Source organism: Lepidochelys olivacea, assembly GCF_965140295.1.
Source record: "Lepidochelys olivacea isolate rLepOli2 genome assembly, chromosome: 16".
In the NCBI taxonomy this organism is placed as follows: domain Eukaryota; kingdom Metazoa; phylum Chordata; order Testudines; family Cheloniidae; genus Lepidochelys; species Lepidochelys olivacea.
Window position 1 is genome coordinate 14937679 of NC_140426.1, and position 25209 is coordinate 14962887.

The following is a 25209-nucleotide window of genomic DNA, read 5'->3' on the forward strand; positions in this document are numbered from 1 at the left end:
TGGCACAGGTGGGCCATGGAGCTTTTATAGCATGTTGGGGGGGGGGGGGGGACTAAGAAAAAAAAAGGTTGAGAACCCTGTCCCCACACCACACACACCATGTCTGACTTGGTCCAGTACTGACTTAGAAGAAAAGGCAACACCTGCAAAAATACCAGCACCACTTCTTGGAGCCCTTGAGTTTTCCTTTGAAATCTCTTATCCAAGTATAGCCCTAGCTGGACATTCCTCTCAACATCCCAACTGGACAAAACCTGGGATAAATGTTCAAATCACATGACATCAAAAAACAGCTGCTGGTTAGAGTAGAATCTGAAAAAAGAAAAGGAGTACTTGTGGCACCTTAGAGACTAACCAATTTATTTGAGCATAAGCTTTCGTGAGCTACAGCTCACTTCATCGGATGCTACTCCTTTTCTTTTTGCGACTACAGACTAACACGGCTGTTACTCTGAAACCAGTAGAATCTGAGTTAAAAATGGGTCACATTTCACAGCACTTGAAAACCTGAACCACATCCAACTGTCAGCTGTTTCACCTACATTCCTCTCCTTACTGGTGCTTTACAGTCATGTCTCCCTATGGGAGTCTTAATGAAGCATGCCGAGGGTAAGGTAAAAGGACTGTTTGTATTTCCTCTTTTGGAAAAGGATGCATGCAGGGTAGAAAGAGATTTCTGTCTATATCTCCCCTATCTGAACAGCTCCATTAGTATACATGGTGGTAGTGTTGATATCCCATATCAATGATAGGCCAAAATCGTAGGCAATATACTAGACTCAGTGGACCAATGGTCTGACCCAGTGTACCAAATGCTGCATATGCTCCCTTTAAAGAAAATGAACCAAAGTGGGAAGGTGCATGAATTTTAATTTCATGTTGAGGACCAGAAAAAAGCAAAACCCTTCATGTGTCATGAGCTCCACAGGCAGGACAGTGATGAACACAGTATTAAAACCTAGACAGATTTGGTAGGACTGGGATAAACACCAGAGTACTGCAGAATAGTGGTGGGAGGATATTTGCACCATTTGTATATTACACTAGCAGTCTCTGCCCATACTGGCATTAACACAGTGCCGACTGACAGAGTAATTTGCTCTGCTGGATGCAAAACTAAGCCACACAGTGGCATGATCACCTGCACCCCTTTGGGAATGCATTTATGTGTTGAGTGAGATGTTTTATGGGCTTTCTAGAGGGACCAGTGATAACCACTGCAAACTTCTCTAGTGTAAATGAGGTCCCGAAGAGAAAAATAAAATGAAATCTTGGGGGCTCACCAAAAACAGCCTGGGATGCTTGGCTAGGTTTCTAATCAAAGGTTCAAGAAAAGAGTGGATGGCTGGTATCTGGAGAGCAGTCTGTGCATGGAGGCGATAACACACCATCTTCCTCTCGCCCGTTTGTAATCCTGGAAAACTTGTTGGGAGGAGTTAAGGCTGAGAGACCACAGTGGTAATGTGTGGGAAGAAACCCCTGCCCTTCAGTCCACACAGGCCCCCAAGCTCCAGTCACACGTGCTTGTCAGCACCCATGCGGGCACAGGCAACTATGGAGGGAACATTGAGTGACATGGGGGTGAGGGGGGGTGCCCGTGGTGCGGGGCAGCATCACGGTGGGATAGCAGGGGGAGCACCAGGGAAGGGGGGCGTAGCCATGCCCGAGGGGCAGTGAGGGGACAGTGGTGGGGCAGGAGTGTGTGTGGGGAGGCTGGGTGCTAAGGCAGGGGACAGCACCCATAGGGGAGGAAGGGAAGCTGCGTCAATGCGGGGGTCTGGGGGAGTGGTGGGGCCGGTATTGGAGAGGATGCTGAGGCAGGGGAGCTGCGGGGGTGGGGGGGTGTCTAGGCCGGAAGACACATAGCGGGGAGGCCGAGGCCCGGGCAAGGCGCCTTCTGACTGGAAGGCCGAGGCGGGCGCGCGCCTCCTTCCTCTCCTCAGCGGGCTCGGAGGCGGGAGCGCGCCCGCCCTCGCGGGGCACGCGCAGCAGGGCGCGGCCTCCCTCTCTCTCTTCCTCCTCCCCTCCGCCGAGCGTGGGGCCGGCCGGGCGGAGTCTCCCTGGCTCCCCCTAGCCCCGCCGGGCTGACGTGGCCCGGCTCGGACATGGCGGACGGCAGCAGGCAGATCAAACTGGCTGCGGCCAAGAAGAAGGTAACGATCCCGGGGAGCCGGAGCCGGGCCCGGGCCTTCCCTGAACCCGGGGCCGAGCGGGGAAGGTGGCCCCGATCCCTTCCCCCTCAGGCCTGGTTTCCCTTCCCCCCCCAGCCCAGCTTCCCCGGAGCTGCCGCCCGGGCCCCCCCGCTCGGTCGGGGGAGAGGCCTAGTCGCTGCCTGCCCCCCGAGGCCTGGAAGGGACAGCAGGCCCCAGCCCCGTAGGGATCCTCCTCGCCTTCCCCCGCCGGGAAGCGAGGGCCCCAGCGGCCTGTGCGGGAGGGGGGCCCCAGGGCTCTCCGGAGGCGGCGGCGGCGGCCCCCCTTTAGCTTTATAAGGGAGGCTACGTTCCCCACCGTGCCCTGTAGGGACAGTCCAGGTCTGCCCCCGTGCCCCCGGGCAGAGTCACGGCAGCAGCATTGGGGAGTTTCCAGGTGCTCACAAGTCGGTGATCCATCCTAACGTGCCTGTAGACATTTGGTTTCTGTAATGTTGTGAGAAGGGTTGGACCTTGTGTGATCTTGGCCATGGGGATTGTTCCCCCAGACCCTTCTTTCGCAGCCTGCCCAGAGCAATGGGGAGCTGACCCCTCTAGGGGATTCAGTGCTTGCTATAGATGCATTGGGGCCCTCCTGTTGAAGAGCCTCGTGTGTGCATAACATTTCAGAGGTATTCTTCTGATAGCAGTGACATCTTCACTGTAAACCCTGTAGGGTGAATCTGGTTTTAGAGCATATGTTCAGAAACCCAGACATGAGGGCTTTTTAAGATATAATATGGCCTGAATTCACTGTTGGTTTGTTCTCTTTTATTGATACAGTAATTACAAACATAACTTATCACTGATCTGTCACAGTGAGCTGCATCTGTGTGTTAGGACTTCAGATTCTTCCTCCTTTTTCTCAGCTGAAGGAATATCAGCAGAAGAATAGCCCTGGAGCAACAGCAGCAGCCAAGAAGAAACGAAAAAGTAAAGATGGAAGTAGACCTGAGACTCCGACAAATGATGACAGAAAGTCTCCAGAGAATGTCAGTAGCTTGTTCTTTTTTTATTCCAAATTAATTGCCACCTTTACCTGTCTGCCAACCAGTTTGTTTCTGCATCTGAAGGAGAATTTTGACAGTAGTATGTGAAGGAGGGGGTACATTTTGTATACTAGTGTTTAGAACAGAAAGTAGCTAAAATTACTGAATGTTGCATGATGGGGTCAGGTAATACGGTGTAGCAATATGCGGCCCTATGAGCATATGCTGGAAATGGCTAGTGTTGATGTGTTGAGACTTCTTTTGGTAAAGAGATAGTTAACATGAATTCCTTTGGCTACAGCAATCCTTTGATCAGTATTCTCACTCTGTCCTTTTCTGAGCCATTTCTCTTTCCCCTTTTCTTTCACCTCCTTTAGATTCAGAACATTCTGAAGGTGCTGGTGTCAGACCTTAACCGATCCAATGGGGTAGCCATACCCTCATTGGACAAGAGGAAGGTGAGACAGTGTTCAGAATCCATCTGACTAGCTTGCTGTCCATACTGCATGCTTCAGAGTCTATTTAAACTGGCTTTGATTTTTGGATGGAACCTCATTCTGACATGTTTGTTGTCAGTTGCTTGAGTTTTGTTGCTGCTCTCCTTAACATTGAGCTATTTTTAATGTGCTTTTTTGTTCTTATTATGTGTCCCTTGGATTTGTGTCATATCTAAAATGTGAAGTGAGAAGTGCCAAGGACTGACTTTCCCTTATGATAAGACTGCGAGATCAGCTGCTTTGGGATTATGTCGGGAATCTTGGGTGAGGTTGTGTGCAATAGACTGACTGTAGAGACACCCCACTGTTCCCCTTCCCACTCAGTGTGTTTCCAGGGAGATATAGCATGGGGGCATAAAACCATTGTTTAAACTGGAATACAAGCTGGGTTTGTTAGTTTCTTAGCCGATAATCTTTTTGTTTGTATGTCATTGTTTTATTTATAAGTACCACATCTCTGAAGGGCATGTTCTTGTTTATCTTTAATCAACCAGTTGCCCTGAGAAGCTGTGTAGTTATTCCAACCAACTCATTTTGTGACAGGTGATGAAACTAGTCTGGCAAGTAATATGGCTTTAAATATATCTAGGCAAGGAAGTCAGACATATTTTATATCAAGTGTTTACATGCTGTAGAGCAGGGGAAGTCAATAGGTGGACTGCAGGCTGCCAGACACTTTTGAACGGACTGCAAAATCTTTTTATTTACTACTACTTATCATTATTCTTGTGGTGTGAAAAATGTTTCTCTGGACCTTGATTATACCTTGACCAAGAAATTTGGATGTTGACAAAAAATAATTGACTACCCCTGCTGTAGCGTCTTTGTATTCCCTCTGTTCTTGAGACTGAAGGGAAAAGGAAGATTTCAACTAGCAATAAGAGACAAGTGTACAGGAACAAACTTATAACAGCCTGTCATTTTCAGTGTATTTTATTACCAAAAATTCCATTTAATTTAAGTTAAAGTTGTGATAAAACTCAGAGAACTCAACATAAAACCTTATTTGCCTTTTAACTTTATGCCATTGTGTCTGCAAAGGGCTCCACCCTCACTTTTGAATTCAGTTTCTCAACAAATAAACCATTATGATACTTGTATCTGTTTTTTTTTCTTTTTTTTTGTTCCAGCCATAGAAATAGTCGTGTTAATTACTGGGGGACTTAAAATGGCTTCTGTGCAATGAAACCTGCATGCTGTGATAGATGAAATAAGTCTTTCACTAGTCTTCTGTGCATGATAATGAAGCAACTGACCTCAAAGACATACAGTGCACATAGAGGGCTCTTGCACTTATGTTGTTTGTATGTTTATGGACAAGGGTGAGAATGACAGGAAAATTTATGCAAGGTCCTTCTCTGTGGGATTGGATGTGCCATGATAGCATCAGATTGTGCATACTATGATTGGAATTTTCCTTTTGTATGGGGTCTATTTTCCATGTACTAAACATGGGTATAATTTAAATTAAGGTTAATAGGTCGGCATATCAGAGAAAGCAACTAGTTGTCTGTTACATTGATGGTGTTCTGTCTCAAATGAAGGCTGGACCTATGCTTAGGCTTTTAGGGCTGTTGTGAAAGCAGAGAAGTTACTCTTTCATTTGTCTTGATGTCCTGAGTGTTTCTCTTATCTTCCTTTGCATGGAGAGAGATGTTTTGGTCTGCATAGCTATTTAGATTTTCATCTTGGAGGCTGTGGATTGTTATGCCCAGGGTCTTCAACAGCAACTTGAAAATTATCCTTTAACTGTAGTCTCTAATGAAAGAGAGAATTTCGGTTCCTAGTTGTCTTGCTGATAGAACTCCTGAGTCAGGGAAATGCTGCTCTGAACACTCACTTGATGCTAATAGGCAGAAAAGCTGAATGCTGGCAGCTGAGCAAATGCTGTCATTGGTGTGTCAACACAGCCAGGCAGATCCCTCCCACCTCACCCACTGTAGCTTTCTGGTTGTTTGGCAGGGAGAAGCTGACAGAACAGGAGCCCTTGAGAAAAAGCAAATGGATCCTCATATATATGAGTCTGGGTGGCGTTACTAGCTTTTTATTGAGAGTTACTAGAATTTCACAACACAACATTAATTTTTTGAATGAGTATTTTGGTATTTTTAACATGCCCCTCAGCAAATTAGCTCTCTATGCCACTTTCTTCTCAAAGCGCCTTTTCTGAGAATGACTTTTGTCACTATTACTGTTACCTTATATTGATTACATCTCTGAGCCTGGTGCACTAGATATGTAAAAAGACATGGTCCTACCCTGAGAAACTAACACATACAATTTAAAATCAAATACTGCATTGGGGTGGAGATGGATTCCTTCTGTCCACTTTGTAGTCTGTGTTGGTGATTTCCTAAACCAATATCAGGGCAAAATAACCTGAGATTGGAAGCACTGGGGAGGGGGAGGGATACATTAAGTGTTGTTACGAATATTAAGTATATTGAACTCTGACAGCACAAATCAATCCTGCTAAAAAGACATTAAAAAATTGGTATTGGCTTTCCCCATCCATCTAGCTCAGTGATCTTGTTAGTTTCATCAAATCTGTGTCCTATACCTTGGTGTTTGTAGTATTCAGGAGAAGTTCTGATCAAGGAGAAAACAGGAGGCAGCAAAATCCCTCTGCACCTTCAAGTAGTCATGAAGGGGGAAGAGAAGAGAGAAATGTTTCTTCTTCTCTCTGAGCAGCCAGGAAGGAGGTGGCTGGAGTAAGAGAGGAGACTATCAAATGGAGTTGCAGAGAGCCACAGAGTGCTTGTGGGGCTTGTCTTGACGTCGTGCTATGGCATTTGCTTTGTAGCCTCTGTACATGATGACTGATCGCAGTTTGGCAATGTAATGAAAGAAATTGCAACAGAATGCCAGACTGTTGCACTGGGACTTTGTGGCTCTCCAGGACTACTTGTTCTGCAGGGTTGAAGATAGATATATGAGGGATTCTCCAGTTGCTCTGTGGTTTGGTAGGGGTAGTTGGTGTTAGATTATGCCCCCCCAAAAATACCAATTTTATTTCTGCACAGAGATACAAAATGCATTTCTTGACCCTCTTCCTCACTTAAGGCAAATTCAGCTCTAGCAGATGAAAGTGTCACTCCTCTGGATTCCCACAGGAGTTGCATTTGCTTACACCAGGGCTGAGTTTGGTCTTTTGATTTATAATGCCCTCTGTCTTTGGCCTGGTCTACACCTAAAATTTAGATTGACCTAGTCGCATCGCTCAGGGGTGTGAAAAATTCTCACCCCTCAGAGATGTAGTTAAGCTGACCTAAGCCCTGGTGTAAACACCACTTAGTCAGTGGATGCTTTCTTCTATCAAGCTAGCTACTGCCTCTTGAGTGAGTGGATGTACTGTAGCAATGGAAAAACCCCTTCTGTTGCTGTAGTGTCTACACGGGTGTGCTATGGCAGCATAGCTGCAGCTGTGCCACTGTAGCCACCTTGTAGTGTAGTTACACCCATAGTGTCAAACTTTTCAGTTGATCGCATTCCACAGATTTCAGGAAAGGGTGTAGGGGAGTAACACTTGAGTCAAACTAACCCAGTTCTTGAGTGGTCGCTAACCCATTCTGTTCCATCTCCACTTGTACTCATTGACCAGTTTTCTCTCCAGAGACAGTCTGAACGTGGTGCTTTGCAAAGCAGAGACAATAGATCTGGCATTGCCCTTGTTCAGTCTGCTATAGTTCCCTTGCAGTAAACATAGCAGCTCTGACATTTCCACATGCAGGTTTACAGTCTGGCAAAATGACTGCCCCTTGTTAAAGAAGTGAGCTGGATTGCCAGACACTAATTCTGGATAAAGCGCCCCCATCCAAGCTGGAGACTGGGACAATAGGCGACAGTGTTTTATTCAGTGAAGAAAAACAGGTTGATGGATTGACCTGGTTTGCTCTGGGGAGAACACAGTTTTTTGCCAATACATGTCTGTAGTTGACCACAGTGTTCACTTGGCATGTTTTGTGCATGGAGATCACATGGGTATTGTATTCACATGTTTATCTGTGTCCCTTCCTCCTGCATGTAGGTTGTAATCCTTGTGCTATATTTTGTGACAGGCATACTTTGACAGTGATGTTACCGCGCATAATGCTGAACAGCTTGCTGCTGATGTCCCCGTGTTATCTAACAGCAACAGTCTACCTAGCTGTGGCTCTGTCATGCCTGGTCCTGGTAGCATGCCGCTGTCACAGGTTTGTGAGCATTTGTATCCTGAATATCACCAGTGCACTAATGATGCCTGTCTTATGCTAAGCTGAAATGTTTGACTAGCACATGTTTTCCAAACAAGTGTGAAATTCTCTCCTCTCCACTCAGTCTTGGTCCAGCTGTGAGCAAAATGAGTTTCACACCATGTAAAGTGCTGTAGGATGCACGTGCCCATCCATCCTATGTTGCTCATTTCCCTTCCTCTCCCCCCAAGGAGCATCCTCAAGAAAAGAAGGGTCTTCTCCAACTGGAGTAACCCTCCTTTCTTTACAAAATGTTTAAGAATTAAATTGAAACTTTCCAGCAAGGCAAATAATTTGTGATATTGAGGAACTATTCAAGGCTTTGACTGACCTACTGTAATGTTCATCTGTTAAATACTACCTAAGTCCGTTCAACTTGTGACATGAGGAGTCCCAAAATTAGCAAAAATTATCCATAATCTAGGCCTGACTTGGGTTGTGCTTTCAGTGTTAAATTCCCCTTTGGACGGATTGTGGTAGTGACAAATGCTATGTAATGCGAGTCCTAGGGTGGTTTGTGTGTGTCTGTCTCTCTCTGTTTCTCTGGTATAGTCATGTGATTCTTGTGTTTTACCTCACAGATACAGGATGCCGATGATCCTAAAAATGCCTTGGATGAAAATAGGTGAGTGTCTTTGTTTAATAAAAAGAGCTTGTAACAGGGTCGTAAAGAGCCAATAAGTTGACTTTGCTTGTAGACGTTACCCTCAGTGCTGTCCAGGCCTGGGCAGTGCCATGAATGGACCCGCTCCTAAAGGAATGCATTGTGTTTCTCCATTCTCAGGTCTCTCTCATCGACAGAGAGTCTCCGCCAGTTGTCTGAGCAGCTCAATGGCTTGGTCTCTCAGGTACCATTTCATTCCATTTGTCCTGTTAACTTTTTTTAAAACTCAACACTGGGGGAGGGGAAGGAGGAGTTGTTAAGTAGCCAGCACAGTAATGTTCTCTTTAATCCCAGAGTTCTTTGCAGCCAGCCCACTAAACAATAAGGCATTTGAACACTGAAAAGCAGAAACCATTGTTTTAGGAATGTGAAACTCGGTTAGTGGGAGGAAAACCAGAGTGGGATGTGGAGGACAGCATATATTCATGGAAACATGCTCTCTCAATTCAGCGGCAGTAAATCTGTGATACATGGTCTGTATATTTCACCTAAGACCATTTCTGTAGATGCTATGGGCAGAGGTCAACATAATTAGCATATCTTTAACCAGACCAGTATGTATGGTCATATTACATACCTACCTTTATATGGGGCCTTGATAAACTTAAAGTGAAAGGCACTAGATATGTATTGTGCTATTGGGGATATGTTTGTACACCCCCCTCCTATTTATATTGAGCTTGTGCCCTTGGGATATTAAATTCAGTTACTTCTTTCTGACTTGTAGTCCACATCCTATGTGAATGGCGAAAGTGCTGTGTCTTCCACAAATATGAAGGAGATAGAGGTAAGAACTCAGTTTCTGATTCCATCATTTACTTGGATAATATCACTACTGATCACCCAATGGGACAGTCCGTGATTGTATTGAACCTGCTCAGTAAAGACAGTGTGGTTTATAACCCTGACAGCGAAGCTGTGCCCAACATTTGGAGCCAGGCATCGGTGGCAGCTCCACCGTGGGATGCTGGAGCTATTAAGGACTCGTCCTGAGTGCAGCCACTACTCCCAGTTAGTGTCTTTAAATGGGAGTGAGGCCTTTAGCGGAATGGATAGAACATCTTCCCATCTAACATATACTTATTAAAACGGAAATGTTTTTGTGGGGACTCAAATTAGATCAAAACTGTGATACTGAGTTATTTTCTGTCCTAATTATTGCCTTTTTTCCCCTTCTCCTCTGCCCCCTTCCTTCTCTTCCTTCTGTCTGCATGCGCCCATCAGACACGTTACCAGGAGCTGGCAGTAGCCCTAGATTCCAGCAATCTAACTAACAAACAGCTCAGTACAAAACTAGAGGAATTGGTAAGAAACAATCCAGCCAACCATTGTCCTTGCTGCTTCTCCATGCTCTCTGGATGTCTGCGAGATTATGGGTTCTTTTACAGTGCCACAAGGGAACTGTTCTCACAGCACTGTATGGAGAACAAAGTGGATTTTATGGAAATGCCCATTCAGAGGGTAAAAAGTCAAATTAAAAGATGACTCCTGAATTTACTGGCTTGTCTGAGGCATATGAAATATAGTCATGGGGTTTTAGGTACCCGTACTTTGCCCTGGGTGATTAGCCTCATGATAAAGCAACTAATACTGGGCCTGATCGGTATCCACTGAATTCAGTGGGAGCAACATTCAAATCTGTGTTTTCTCCAGTTGAACTTGCTGTTCCAACTTTGTCTGCAGAGTGTGAGTAATGGGGCTAGGAGTGAGCACAGGGACTGGTGTCTGATCATCTTGTCTGCATCGGTGGCACTATGAATGAACCACTTTGTCCTATAGCCTGCATGGATGTTGCTGCTGCTTTTCAGCCTGTTGCTTTAACACAGCAAGAAACAACTGCAAAGGATTGGTTTCAGTCTGAAAAGAGCCTTGCTTGGTTTGAAATGCTTTTCTCCCTGATTCATTTCCCCCCGCTTTCCTCCCTGCAGTTTAGGACTCTTCCCCAGTGCATCCCATGGCCCTTTTGTTTTGCTGCATTGTTTTCCCCTTGTGTCCCTTTTTCTCTTGTAGTATTGAGGCTGGGCGGCAGTGGCACCTGGTATCAGATCAGTTCCCACCAGCGACTCTCGCTGTTTGCCTGCTTCCACACAGGCATATGAAGTGGTCTCTTGCCTGGAATTACACAAGGCCTATGCTGTACTCCTGGGTTTGCACTTGTCCACTGGTTCTGTTAGGATCAGAGCCTCCAATATATTATCCTTCCACAGACAATCACCTTCCTAAAATGCGTCTTGAGTAGGATTATACAAACAGTTTAGCCAAAGTTGATGTCTGTAGCTCCTGTGGAAAAGGCAGTAGCTAGCTATTGATAGCAAATAGGAACTTTGCTCAACATATCACAGTTTTATGGCTGTCCTGTGGCTGCTAGTATAGCGTGGTGTAGAATCTCTGTTCACTTTGTCTCCATCCTGTGTGTGCCCGTGCGCGCACACACACCTAGCACGTTTTTTTTCATTAAACCTCCAACCACCTCTCCAGTGAGATTAGAATAGGTTGGGACAGTATTGTGTATATGCTGGCGCTTTCTCCATGTTTTACCCTTAGTCCTCTCATCTGATCCACATGGACAGGGGATGCCATGCTGACTTAAATGGGGCTCCACATGGTATAAAAGTCTATCTTTATGCAGGCTCAGGGCTTTAACATATTGTCAGTGTAGTGTCTAAGAACATATCTGAAGGAAGGGAGGAGAGAATGTGGTTCCCTTTATAGGATCCTGATGTATCATTAATGTGATACAACATCAAGTACTACAATGATAAACACCTTAAAATGTAGGATGTGAATTTAAAAGGGATGGTGCTGAGATCAAATATAAGCATTTTGGGTTTTATTACCTCAGCAATGCTAGTGTGGAATGGGGATGTTCTGTTGAAGACGAAAGAACATACCCTGAGCTGGCTAATACACTTCTCAAGATCCACATGCCATGACCCTAGAATCTATTGTTTTAATAGTTGAAACATCCTGTCTTTGTAGAAAATGCCTAAAAGATTTAACAGAACTTCTGTTTGCAATAGCTAGCCATGTGTGTCCCATGTCTTGGTTAAGATTGAAGACAAATTTACTGATCTCATCAGTAAGAAAGTGATTTGTTAGTACTGATGTATCAATTTTGCTCCTTCTGCAGAAACAGCAAAACCAAGAGGCTATGAATCAGCTGGAGAAGGTAAAATGCCTCCCATAAACCCTCATCTTAGGAGAGGTACAGTAGATGTTCTTCTCCCCAAGAGGAGCAGATATTTGTGGTGTACCGTGGCACAGACATACATGACCCAGCCTTAGGTTGGGTAAAGTGTGTGAAGATGGCATTATATAATGTATAGAGGGCGCTGGGAAATCCTTCTGAACTCCATCCTAGTTTGGTTTAAAAAACATTAAGCACTACAAAATCAAGTACTACTAAAAAAACACAAACACATAGTTAGAATGCTTACATATAGCTTTCCTTAGACCAACATAATTACCTGGCATAGCTGACATACTGGCAAAACCAAAGGAAAAGTGTCTGTTCCAATCCACTGTGACAAGTGCCGAGTGTGAGAGTATGTACATGTGTGAGTGTGGGATTAAAAAACCCTGAAATGGAAAACATTTAATATATTGTGAAGTTTCTCCTTACTGTTATCATCATAAAATCATAGGGTTAGAAGGGACCACAAGGGTCATCTAATCTAACCCCCTGCTAACATATTTTAAAGGACATACAACCCTTACCTTGAATAAGTGTCTTTTTTATATTAAAAGTTACCAACCTCCACTAGTAACTTACGCTCTGTCTATAATTTGCACCTTATTTTTCCTTTTCCAAGATAACGTTAACAAAAGATCACATTTCATTCATAACTAAAGTTCTTGTTACTTAGAAACATTGTCAGGTAGCTTAGGCCCAAAATGGAGATTTTTGTACTTTGACTTTTTTTTTTTAAACAAAACCTTATGTTAAAATGAATTTTTATTGCATTTCAAAGCAATTAAGTGGAAATGGTTAAGTTTAGATTTAAACATTTCCCTGTAATTTGCAGTCCAGACACTGCAACATTGTGCTACTGTGTGAGAACCTCAAAGTAAAAGAGGTTTTTATCTATTTTTATCTAATCTATTTTTATTGCCCATGCTGAGCAAAGTGCAAAACGTAAATACAAAGTTTTAAATGGTGAACTGCAAATTAGGTCTTTAAAATTCTGTGTCGATTGGATATTATTATTACCACAAGAAACCTAGGTTACAATTGTGTTGGTTTTTTTTTTTAAAAAAGATCCCTTTAAAAAAAATTGTGTTTAATCTGCATGGTTTCTTTACATAGGAAAAGAAGGGGTTTGAACAGAAGTTTGCCAAGGAGCAAGGAGCATTGAGGGAACAGCTACAGGTAAGAGAGAACTTTTCCATTTCAGTCATATCATCTGGTCTTCACTTGGCTTTTTATGGACTTCCTAACACTGGGATGTTCTTCCTTCTGAAATCCAGCTATTCAGGAAAGGCATTTGGTCAGCCAGACTGTAGACTCATCCAATGGATTTATGTTAATCTTTCTGCCTTTAGTGAATTATTTTTTTATGACTGCTGTGGAGATGTAGTTCCAAGAACAGGTGTCTTACAACTGAGCTCTTGTTTTCTTTTCCCAAAGGTTCATATCCAGACGATTGGAATCCTAGTCTCGGAGAAATCTGAATTGCAGACAGCACTAGCCCATACACAACAAGCTGCCCGGCAGAAATCAGGTATATCGACTTTGAGCATTCAACTGAGGTTGTTGGAACAAACCAAGGGTCTTGAGTCATGGGTACTATATTCACTGGCAGGCTGCCCATAACACTCAGTGACTTCTTAATGATAAACACTTGGCACAATCATTGTTTCTGTCATCCAAGCTATTCCCAAAATCAGAGCACATTGATTCCAGAAGAATCAAGGTTCTTTTGTATATTGCTAAAGCCCTGTTATGACTGTTAAATACTGGTGATTATCCAGGCTGTTACTTTCTTACTGTCCTGTTGACTGCTTCTCAGCTGAACACTACAGCTGTCATGGTAAGATAAGCTTTCATTCTCAGCTGAACTCCAGCAAATTTCTATATTATAAAAGTAATAATAAGCACCTAGTGCTTTTTCATCTGCAGACAAAGGGGGTATCATCTCCATTTCACAGATGAGGAAGCTGAGGCACAGAGAGGTTAACTTGCCCAAGGTCACATGAGAGTCAGTGGCAGAGCCAGAATAGAAGAACCCAGCTCTGTTGACTTCCAGACTTCTATGCACTGCGCCATGCTACCTTCCTTAAAGTGCGGGAGAGTTTAAGAATTTGTGGGCTGATTAGAAAGTGTAGTTCAGCCAGTTCTGAAGAACTGTTTGCAGCCCAGCCCCACCTGAATCTGTTTTGACTTGTTCAGGAGAAGCTGAAGACCTTGCTGCACGGTTGCAGTCATCTCGCCAGAGGGTATCTGAGCTGGAACGCACTCTGTCCTCCATCTCTACGCAGCAGAAACAGTTGGAGAAAGTAAGAGTTACCTCCATTTATACTTTAACAGTTGTGCTCTTTCCTGTGTATCTTTCATTAAACTGCTACATGCTTAGTGGTCCCATCTTTGAGAAGAGGGAGGCACAAGTCCCGTAAACAAAGTTCTGTACCCTTCATGATCACGGCAGACTTTTTTTCACTTTCTGCAACCACTAATCTTTGGTCAAAGCTTCTGTCTTCAGATCTGGCACCTCACTTTATCTGTCTTGCCAAATCCAAACAATGAAAGCCCAGCCATGTCCGCTGTCCAGGAGCTTGTCTATCAAAGAGACACTGTAGTATTGGTGCTAATCCAGACCTTTGAAACATAACCTCATGGCTAGTTAATGGTGTCGGTTTGAAAAGACTGAGTAGATGAATTCTTGGCACATTTGTGAGAAATTTAATGTGGTGACAGGCTTAGCTCCAATGCTGGCCAGCTGTAGCCTGATGCGAAGTTCCAGGCAAATCCATTCTGAGGTTCCAGCCATAATAGTTCTGTGAATTCGAGTCCTTGACCTTCTTAGTTCCACATTAGCTGATCTGTAGAAGGCTGACAATAGTTGATTTTAAGCTTTCCTTGTTGGTCAGAGTCTGAGGTTGATTCATGTATGTTTTCCTCTTTCTCTAGCATAACAGAGAGGTAGTGAAGGAGCGAGACAGCCTGAAACTGGATCTGTACAAACAAAGGTCAGTTCTACTCTGTATGTTACTGCAGGTTCAGTAATGTTTAACCCTGTGAGAGCTGCCCTCTCATGCCTAGAATACAAGGTGCCTCTTCCAGTGCACAGCCTATCCTCCTTCCAGCCACCAGAAAGGACCAGTTTGTAAACTTACCTCATGAGTAACAAAGAACCAGTGGCAAAAGTAAGGATTATTGCTAATTTATTTCTGTCGCTCAGCAAAGGCAGTGAGGAACTCAAGCAGCAGAACTCAGAACTGTCGGAAAAGCTTCACTCCCTGGTCTCTGAGAACTCCGCCATGAAACTGGATTTGGAGGATTTGCATAAGAAACTGGAAATGGCTGAACTGATGATTCAACAGGTGATTGCAGTGTTATTGGGAGGTGGATATAAGGGTAAGACCTTGCTCTGAATGTGGGAAAAGGGATCGTAGGTCAAAAGAGAATTGACCACTGGGTGGCTTTTACTCACTACCATTTACCAAGCAGCATACAATGCTTCACATAGACAACTTCTGAATGAAGAGGTCTTCTTCAAGGTTTATGGAGAATGGGAGCCGGCTGTCTGAGGAGTTTGGAGTGGTGGACCGTAGACACCATGACATCCCAAGGATTGGACTAGTGTCTCTGTTTCATAGTGTGTGGGTTTGTTTTTGTTTTTTTTAAAGGCCAGAAGGGGCCATTCAATCATATAGTCTGACATCCAGTATAACATAGGCCAGAGAACATCATCTGGTTACTCTTGAATTGGATTGTTTGACTGATGTATATCTTTCAGAGATGTGGGAAAGATTGGAGCTGCCCCAATAAGATACTAGCTGTTGCTATCTCCTTCATACAATAGATAGATCTGTTGCATAGGGCAGAACCCCCATGTCATCCTGTTTCTAAACAGCCACTCATCTCAACCCATACTTTTTAAATTTAAACTTGTATTGAACTAGAACCAAAGAGGAATATACAGAACCACAGAAATTACCACATGGATCATGTCACAGGTTGCAATCAAAAGGAAGAGGTGTAAAAATACAAGGAATGTAGGAATTTGCCATAATTTATTTGATTTTCCTGGCAGTTTTCAAGTCAGTCTGGGATTCTGGATGCAAACCAGCAGTTGCAGATGGCATTGGAAGAGCGGGCAAACCTGGAAACACAGATTACTCAGGTAAGAGATCATATGGAATATGTTGAGGATCCATATTGCAGCCTTTGTAGGGGAACTTGTCTAGCAGGGCAAAAGAGTTTGAGACTCTGCACTAATACTGGTCTTCTCCAGCTGTACTCTTTGAGCAATAATGCTCCAGTTTCCTCTGTCGTCCTGAGCAGCAGTCAGAGTCGCTTCGCCAGCTCCAGGCTGAAAGGGATCAGTATGTAGAGAAGCTGAAGGAGGAGGGCAGTATCTGGCAGCAGCGGGTACAGCAGCTCTCTGAGCAGGTAAAAACAGCAGTATCTTCTCTGGTGTACGTGGAGGCATTATTTTTATTGACACTGGGGAGGCTGACTCTACTGGTTTGACACCTCCCTTTCTGGGACCATATAGGTCCATATGCTGATGGAGGAAAAAGAGAGGAATGTGACCCAGATTCAGGAGCTGGAAGCCAGTGTTGCTGAGATGCTAAGCAAATCAGGTAGGTTCAATCAGAGCTTAGCATTGTGGAGTGCTAGCAGGCTAAAGGAAGGCTTCCCATCCCTATTATGTAGAACTTCTGTACAGAGAAGGGGCACTAGGTTTGATATGCTCAAACCAGAAGGACAGCTAGGAAGGACTAGTAAGAAACTTACCGGCCTAGTGCCTGTCAAACAAGACCTTTCGAACCATCACCGAGCCATGTCTGCCTATTCTTATCCACCTGACCAAACCTCCAGCTCCTATGGTCCAGTGAAGAGGAAAGAGAACTCTGTGGGCTGTCCCTAACACCCAGCTGGGTAGAGGAAAGCTTCTTAGTGGGACTGAGGGAGCTAGCAGCACATAGCAGCAAGCTGTGGTCTTTCTCCTCTCCTCCTTCTTCTCTTCCTAGGAACCATCTGCTCCCAGAGGGAGGGTTGGATAGTGCTGTCAGTGACACACCCTTAGATAGAGGGGTTGAATGTTGTTGGCTGAGGGAAGGCCTATTCACATTAAAGGGTTCTGTGCTTCTAACCTATTGTGAATGGGTTAGAAGCACAGAACTTAGCTGATTGTAACCCATTTCGTCAACAGCTAAGCCTAAGGACAGTGAGCCTGCCCTGCCAGGAGGGCCCACGGAAGCTGAGCTGAACCTGTGGTCAGAGGTCCAGCGGTTGCAGCAAGAGAAGGAGGAGCTTCATGGGCAGTACCAGGCCCAGGTGCGGGATAACGAGCAGCTGAGCCACCTCAACCAGGAGCAGGAGGAGCGGCTGCAGGAGCTCGAGAAGACTGTGCAGCGCTATAGCGAGGAGTCTGTGGACAGACAGCAGATCCTGGAAAACATGCAGAGCGACAAGGCCACCATCAGCCGAGCTCTCAGCCAAAACCGGGAGCTGAAGGAGCAGCTGGCCGAGCTGCAGAATGGCTTTGTCAAACTGGTACGTCTCTCCTGGACATGCAGCCCTTTGAATTACAGGGTACAATCACAGTGCAGCATGAACAGCGACACTAACCTCCTGGCAGAAGCATTGTCCTTACCTTGCCTGCCCTCTAGCACTTCGGTTGTTACAGTTCTAGCGTTAGACCTTGGTGTGATGGCACTATGCAATCTCTCCAACTCCCTAGTGAGCTTCAGGGGGATCACCCAATATCTCTGCTTGTCTCAACGGGGTTTTCTTCTTTCTTTCCTTTGTGCCCTCCACCCCCAACTCGACTACTTTTCTTGACTTTGGGTATTTCTCCTGGCTCTTTGTCCTCGAGGGCCCTGTTGTCTGTCCCCAGATTTGCATGCCTGTCACCCATGAGGAGGTTCTTTCCAGCTTTTTTCACCTCTTCCACTGCTGTCAGTATTACTCCTCGTGCCCCTGAATCCTATTACTGGCTTCGTGCAGTAGCATAAAGCTCCCCAGTGTCCTCTTCAGAGCTCTGTGCAGTCTTGCTCCCTATATCTTTGCCCTCCTGTCCTTGCATTCTCCCTCTAGCTACCTGCTCTCTTCAGTCCTCTATGATCTCCTCCTTTTATCTCCTCACCCTCTTCACTCTGCCTCTTTTTTTTTTTATGCCACCCCTGTGCTTGGCGAGTTAGAGGCTGTGCTGTGTGCCAAAACCCTTTTCTCTTATGGCACCTTCCCTGTTTTGATCCCCATGCTATCGTCCCCTCGCTGTCTTGGTCAAGCTCTTATCCCTGTTTTGTGTTTCTCTGTCTGAACTAGAATGACTGTTCAGGGCAAGGACCTTGGGCCAAATACAGCTATTTACATGCCAGGATTGCAATACCCATCCATTTCAAGAGGAATTGCATCATGTTATGCTAGCACTGAGTACAGCCCATTGACTTGGTTTGTAAAGTGCTATGTACATTTATTGTACTTGATGATTTGGGGCAGTTTCCTGATATGGTGGCTCTGCATCATTTCAGACAAATGAGAACATGGAGGTGACAAGCGCTCTGCAGTCGGAGCTGCATGTGAAGAAGGAATTGGCCAAGAAGATTGGGCAGCTACAGGAGAAGCTGGCTGAACGCAAAGAGACGGTAATGCACTGTGGTACAGCACCAGGGTGATAACATACCAGGTTCTGAAATAGGATAGGCTTTGATGTAAAGATGGAAATTGTTCATTTTCACACCAGTCTGGGAGCCAGTCTTCACTATGTACTTTGTCTGCACCTTGCTGTGGATGTCTGGCATTTTGGGCCAGTCGGAGTTTAGTAGGGTGAAGGGCCCGCTTCTGGCTCATTCAAGGGGTGATACTGACAATTGTCTCCTAGCTGGAGTAAGAAAAGATCTGGTGCCAACTTCCACAGTCTACAGGAGAATCAGAAACTGCCTTGTTTCCCATGATGAAAAGGAGGGTGGTGCTGTATGATTTATGCACTGTGAGGATGAGGATATGCAGGGGAACGTACCACCTTAGGGATAGTCTTCAACTGTGTGTAGAGCTGGAGCTTTCAGTGATGAGTTGATCTTGCTCTGTTTGTCAGGTGGAATTGAAAACTCAGGAGGCTCAAGGCCTGCAGGAGCAGCGGGATCAGTACTATGGCCATTTGCAACAGTATACGGTGGCATACCAGCATCTGGCCAATGAGAAGGAGGAGCTGCACAAACAGTACTTGCTTCAGACGCAGCTCATGGACCGTCTGCAGCATGAAGAAGTGCAAGGCAAAGTGACGGTGGAGTTGCACCTGAAGGAGCTGCAGCAGACCAAGGTAATGGGGATAGGCAGGTGTTGAAGGATGGTAGGCAGGATTCTGTCTATATGTTGTACTTTCTGCATTACTCTGAGTGGGTGCCGGAGCTTCCTGCATTAGACAGGATAATGGCTTTGTGGTCAAAACATACCACTTTTCTGTTGCTGGTGAAAATATAGGGCATCTAGTTTAGCTGGTGCAGGTCTCAAGTGTGTGGTGGCCATCCAGCCCCTCCAGTGATTTCCTGCTTCTCTTACAGGAAAGCCTGGCAGCTGTAGCCAAAGAAAACAGAGAGCTGCAGGCCCAGATCAGTCAGTTAGCAGCAGAGTTGGACGATAAAATGTTGCACCGAGTGGAAGGTAACAGCAGTCTATCTTTAGGTGGAAATTTGGGCTGAGCTAGACCATCTAGTGTTACAGCTCCTTTGTCTATTTCCCTCATCTTGTAGGAGATGGAGTGGAGAATGAAAAGATGGTAGAAGAAACTGTGAAATCTTCACTCATGATCCCAGAGGATTTTGAAAGCCGCGAAGAAATGGTGAGTCCATAGTAGGCAGCAAAGCTTCTTTCTTCCAACTACGCATAAGTACCTGTAAAGTGGGCAGGTCAAACTCCCCTAGCGGGGAGACTGCGTGCATGCGATTGTCATCTGCTGATGCAAGGAGCATGCATGCACGCACAGAGTTAAGAGGCATAGTCAAAGCCCCATGCGCACTGCAGCAGGCACCCACAATTCTGAAGCACTGTGGTGTGGCAGACTGGAATCTATTGGCAGCTTCCATTAAATAAATGCAAAATGGAGGGTAAAAAATATATGAAAATAACCCAATCAGCTCAGTAGCTTCTGTCTTATTTTGATCCTATATTCCTTACCTTGGGAGGCGGATTGGGATTGGTGCATCTGCTGGCTATTTTTGCTAGAATGATCATTAATGAAAATAGGTACTTATTTATAAAGTGTACACATGTCATCTTGGGGTTCAGATTTAACCCACTGAGGAGAGTTGGACAGTTCATACCTCTTTGGCTATTTGCTGCTTCAGTTTACACTCATTACATTTTTCAGATTTTATCTTCATAGCTGGGAGGGCCAAGATCATAACTCTTTAAAATTAAAGCTGAGGCTTTGGAGCCCAGTTCTGCAGTAAGGAGTGGATTCCACAGTAAGCTCTGCAGCTGCAGAATTGTGGAATACACAGGACCCTGGTCAAGCTCTAATGCAGAGGACTAGGAATAAGTCCCCTCAAATTCTGATCCCAGCTAGAATGCTGACTCACTGTAGGCAGTTTTCCCCATCTGTAAAATAGGGATAATCCTTACCTACTTCCCAGGGATACTGGGAGTTGATTGGACAGTAGAGCTGGAATTGCCTTTTAGGTCACTTTCTTGACATCTGCCATGTCCCAAGTGGAGAAGGAGCGAGAGGAGATGCGGCATCAGCTGGTGGAGCAGAAACGACAATGTAGAGGTCTCCTGCAGCAAATAGCAGCTCTGAGGCAGGAGCAGCAACACAGTGTCACGTCGGGTGGAGGTAAAGCTCTGCGCTGTGTGGGGGAGGGAGAGTGCCCCAGAAAGAGCCACACAGGGTGGGGGTGTGCGCGAGTGCATGCATTTGCCTCTCCCAGTATGAATCAGACTTGCAGTTTTATTGCTCTTCCGCAAACCGTACACACTGAATCTGTGTCCTTTCCAGGCTATACTACAGACACTGTCCCGGTGGAGGTTCATGAGGCTTTAAAAACTGCCATGGAGAAACTACAGGTGAGCAACTGAACTCTCAGCTGGGCTCTGGAGCCCAGCATCGGGCCCCATTGTATAGCAAACCAAGACTATGTTGCAAGGGAATAAATAGCAAATCTGGTTTCTATGAGACAACTGCCTCCTTTCCTGGGTTTCCTGTGAACAGCTGATCACTTCTGTATCTAGCCTTTGGATACTCAGCATGGCCTGCAATAGTTTAAACTCAAAGGGAATGGTGTAGGGGGCTGGCATTGGTCCTTGATCTTTTTCTGAAGCCATAGTGGTGGGGCAGGCTCAATACTGGTCTCCCCTTCCTACTCTCAGCAGAGGAGTGAGAAGCTGCTGCTAGAGGCTTAGCAATCTTGAAGTCTTCAGGGCCTGGGAAGCTGTGCTATTATGGTGGGGAGAAATTTAAAGGATTCCTTATCGCTGTGATGTCACTCTCTCTAGCTGTGTTTCCTTCTCCTCCTTCATCCAGCAAATCAGCCAGGCTCTCCCACAAGAAACAAGTGGGGAGGGAAAGAACAGTATTGTTTCCTAAGCTCAGGCTGACCTGGAAGGTGTTCTGTCAGGGGACTGTTGACTCCTTTATGTGTTCTCTGTACAAGTGTAGTTGTTCAGAAGGCTGATGCTGGTTATGTGTTCAGTCCCGCTTCACAGATCTGATGCAAGAGAAGGCTGACCTGAAGGACCGAGTGGAGGAGTTGGAGCATCGCTGCATACAGCTGTCTGGCGAAACAGATACAATTGGTAAGATTAGCCAGCATGAGAGCAAGCTAGGCAACCTCTTCACAGAGTGCCTAGGGTGTTACTTCTCAGTGAGCTGAAACTACAGGTGCCTCTCTAACTGCTAATGGAGCCTGACCATTCAGCCACCAATCGGATTTCTACTGCCCAGCCTCCAGGTGCCCTAAAATAACCCTGCTGGGTAAGAGACTTCCAGTCCGGTGTCCAGATTGGCTCTTATCTGGATTCTAAAGCCCCATAGTTCATTTACCCACTGATGTAAAGTTCAAGCAGAGGGAGCTTTATAATATTGTAATCCCTCGGTGCATTGTCTCTGCCTTATGCTTTTCTCCTGTGTTCCAGGGGAGTATATTGCATTGTACCAGAGTCAGAGGGCTATCCTAAAACAGCGGCACCGGGAGAAAGAGGAGTATATCAGCCGGCTGGCCCAGGATAAGGAAGAGATGAAGGTAAGGAATCTCTCCTATCAAAATAGTACTCACACCTTGGTTACGAGGCCAGGAAGCACAAGCGGAATGTGCGTGTGCAAAAGCTGATCTCAGCAGATGAGTGGCAGGCATCAAAGGCACATATACAGTACAAACTTTTCCATACAACTCTGCCAGTTTTCTGAATTCAGACCTGCAGCACAAGCTGCTGTTCAGTTCTTGGTCTCTCTCGAGAAGATTGTCTTGTTGTGTCAGATACACTGCTGGTTTTGTGATGTACAGTACAGCAAACTGATTTCCAAAATGCCTGAAACTGGGACTCAGTGTGTCTGTCGGGATGACTGACCTGCCCAGTGAGGTGCAAACCTACCAATTTTAAGAAGCCACAGGGAGGACATATATGTTTCATGGGTTTTGCTTTATTTGCTAACTTGCTACAGATGAAGTTATTGGAGCTCCAAGAGTTGGTGATGCGTCTGGTTGGGGAGAGGAATGAATGGTACAGCAAGTATTTGGCAGCTGCTCAGAACCCAGACCTGCTAGTAAGTCACAGAAGTGGAAGTGCCATTGCAGTTGAGAGGCACATTGAACTAAACGCTACTGATGGAGAAGGTGAGCAATCTTCCTGCTGGCTCGCAGGGAACCAGACTGCTCGGTGTTGGGACGGGAGTCGTAACCTGCCTCGTCTTTGTTCTTTACAGGACTGCGAGAGGTGAGTTTAGCAGATGAGCCAGAACAGGAAGCTGCAGTCCTTCAATCACACGTATCTAGTCATAGCAAAGGCCCCCAGCCCAGTCCAGAGGATCCCACTGCTAAGCAAATCATGCAGCTTCTGAGAGAAATCCAGAACCCTCAGGAGAGGGTGGGGTCCCTGTTGGAAAACCCCTGCATTCCTTTCTTCTATCGTGCTGATGAGAACGATGAGGTCAAGATCATGGTGATTTAAATGGCATGAGAAACCTGGCTTGCAGCAATTTTCTGTGAGCCTGTTAAGTACCCAAACTGTTTAAACTTACCCTGTATCTCTGTCCAGAGCCCTCAGTCTGGACAGATTTCCTGTTCCTGTGGAAAGAGGGATTGCATCAGACAGAACTCGAGCACCAGACCTCATCATCTCTCTTTTCTCTCTCCTCCTGTTACTTGGTGCACTCTGAGTACAGACTCTGACTTGAAGTAATCATGTGAGGCAGTCGGAAGTGCTGCCTCTGCTGACCCACATGAAAGTAGCAGGACTTCTTCATGACCTCTGACAGAGTAACTTGAACACTTATTTCCTAGCTCTCTGACAGGACTCTGCTGCTGGCAGCCAGCTTCTCAGCAGTGATTGGCTTGTGACTGTTGCACCAGCCATGATCGCTATCTGCCCATCTCCTTCCAAAAGCCTCCTAAAGTAACTTATTCTGGCAACAAACTTTGGATTCTGAATGATTATTGGTATGTTTCACACCATGTATCTTAAACTTCCCATTTTTCTCCGCAGCCTGTCCCCTGCACTGTATCTGAAACCAGCCTTGTTAGTCCCAAACAGCCAAAAGACGCAGGCTTCCTGCCTGACTAGGCAGCACGACAGAAACTTTTATTCACATTAGATGGGGGGAAGTGGCCAGGGGTTGCCTTCTGAGTCCTCTTGGGACAGATGCTCGGTTACTTGATATAAGCTTTATGTGGTTGGTTGAGGGTTGGGTAGAAATGTAACTGCACTTTGAAGGATGATGTTTCACCTTGTTTGTCTAAAAGTTTTATTTATTTAAAAAAAGGGAGAAATAAGTAAAAGCAAATCACTTAATAAACGTGCTTTGTTTTGAATTTCTGGACTCTGGGATTCTAGTTCCCCATCTCTTGGATTCCTTTTTCTCCCTACATCTCCACACGGACAAGGCTTCCACTAGCTGAGTGCATTAGGAACCTTAGTCTGCTCCCGGTAATTCCAGACACACATGCAAGAGGTGGAGCTGTCACCTGGAAACACTTCAAAGTTGCAGAACTGACTGAGGAGAAAACTAGGTGACAAACATTTGAGTTGAATGTTTGTGCTTAGAGAATCAGTTCCCTGATCTAGAAGCAAAGAAAATGGATTGTGATGAATGGAGCAACTCGCTGAAAGACACTCTAACGATGGTGTGTACAGGGCTCAACCACCATGGGTTACCATCTCCATCTGCTAGGAATAACATCAGTGTCTGATAAGTACATATGGGTTTAAAATCTAGAACTTGTTGCCTGCTGTCTGTGGGCTCAGCAATCCCAGTGGCAGGTCTCAAAGGAGAACTCTCTGGAGAGTGCGTGTGTATTTTAAGGAGACCTAACTTACGTAAAGTTGTGCAATGCAAGACAAATTCCAGGTTGATGACTTAAAAGCACATGCACATGCTTGGCTCCCATTGGTGCCGTTCTGTTTGGAACAGAAAGGCTCTGGCAAACAGGCTATGCTGGTTTATGACTTTTCTTAGTTAAAATTCTGCAGGTCCTTTCTATAATCAGTTCTGCCTTATTTTGATCAAGACCTTTTTTTTTAACCTGGAACAGGGAACAGTTGTTCCACAGCGAAAAGCACACGATGATTGGGATTTTTTTTTAATGAATTTAAACTTTTATTTTAGTGGGGAAAGAGGTTCTGTGGAATAAAATCAATGCACTCCTCTGAAATTTGAACAGCTGAATTTTAGCCTATCTGGGGAGGATAGAAACTGTTTTTAAGTCCTTTCATTTGAACAGCCCTGGTATTGACTGTCAGTGTTGTGGGCAGAGTGCTCTGCTGGAGGCATCATGCAGGGCACTAGCAAGGTGGGCCTACAAGCTCCTGTTTGCATGAGTTTGTGTACATAGAGTATCTGTGTAACATTTTGTATATTCCTTGAAAAAAGAATATGGCCCTTTGCAGCATTTTTGCCTGCTGGGGTTGCTCATAACCTGTATTATAAAAAATGATTTAACTGCAGTGGAGAGAGGCTGTGATTTAATACAGAGCGTTATTATAAAAGGGGTAAATATTTATTGGGTGTTCTAGTCCAGGAATGTGAAGGAAATACTGTTGGAGAAATTTTTGCATTCTGCTGCAGAGGTGATTTAATCCCATTATAAATTCTTTCTTTCTGAATAAACTTATTCAGGCAAGCACTGACTGTGTGCATGTTTTCTGTTCAGATCACCTTGAAATATGGACAGGAAAACTGATAGTGGATTCTTCCTTTCAGAGAGAGATCGGATATGATCATAGGAAGCCCCAGCTGTTACACTGACTCCCTTCTTATT

The 25209-nt window shown here is 45.2% G+C and overlaps 1 protein-coding gene across 3 annotated transcripts; it reads left to right on the forward strand.

The window, feature by feature from the left end:
• The first annotated feature begins 2022 nt into the window (after positions 1-2022).
• GOLGA2 (golgin A2) lies at positions 2023-25074 on the forward strand. Of its 3 annotated transcripts, XM_084649683.1 has the most exons (28): positions 2023-2153; positions 3059-3181; positions 3556-3636; positions 7734-7868; positions 8489-8532; positions 8692-8755; positions 9299-9358; positions 9796-9876; positions 11702-11740; positions 12878-12940; positions 13199-13292; positions 13961-14067; positions 14699-14757; positions 14970-15111; positions 15825-15914; positions 16076-16183; positions 16290-16377; positions 16950-17293; positions 18274-18387; positions 18837-19061; positions 19303-19402; positions 19492-19580; positions 20420-20573; positions 20736-20803; positions 21430-21532; positions 21872-21978; positions 22398-22569; positions 22659-25074. In XM_084649683.1, the coding sequence occupies exons 1-28, from the start codon at positions 2106-2108 to the stop codon at positions 22901-22903; spliced, it is 3147 nt and encodes a 1048-aa protein (XP_084505809.1). In that variant the 5' UTR covers positions 2023-2105; the 3' UTR covers positions 22904-25074. The 3 variants fall into 3 exon arrangements, with proteins under 3 accessions (XP_084505809.1, XP_084505811.1, XP_084505810.1); XM_084649685.1 differs by lacking the exon at positions 9796-9876; XM_084649684.1 differs by lacking the exon at positions 3556-3636.
• Positions 25075-25209: the final 135 nt, after the last annotated feature.

Coding starts and splice junctions, on each gene's coding strand:
- GOLGA2 (XM_084649683.1), top strand. CDS start 2,106: ATGGCGGACGGCAGCAGGCAGATCAAACTGGCTGCGGCCAAGAAGAAG. Junction 20,574..20,735: donor CAGTGTCACGTCGGGTGGAG/GTAAAGCTCTGC, acceptor TGTCCTTTCCAG/GCTATACTACAGACACTGTC. Junction 20,804..21,429: donor CTGCCATGGAGAAACTACAG/GTGAGCAACTGA, acceptor TTATGTGTTCAG/TCCCGCTTCACAGATCTGAT.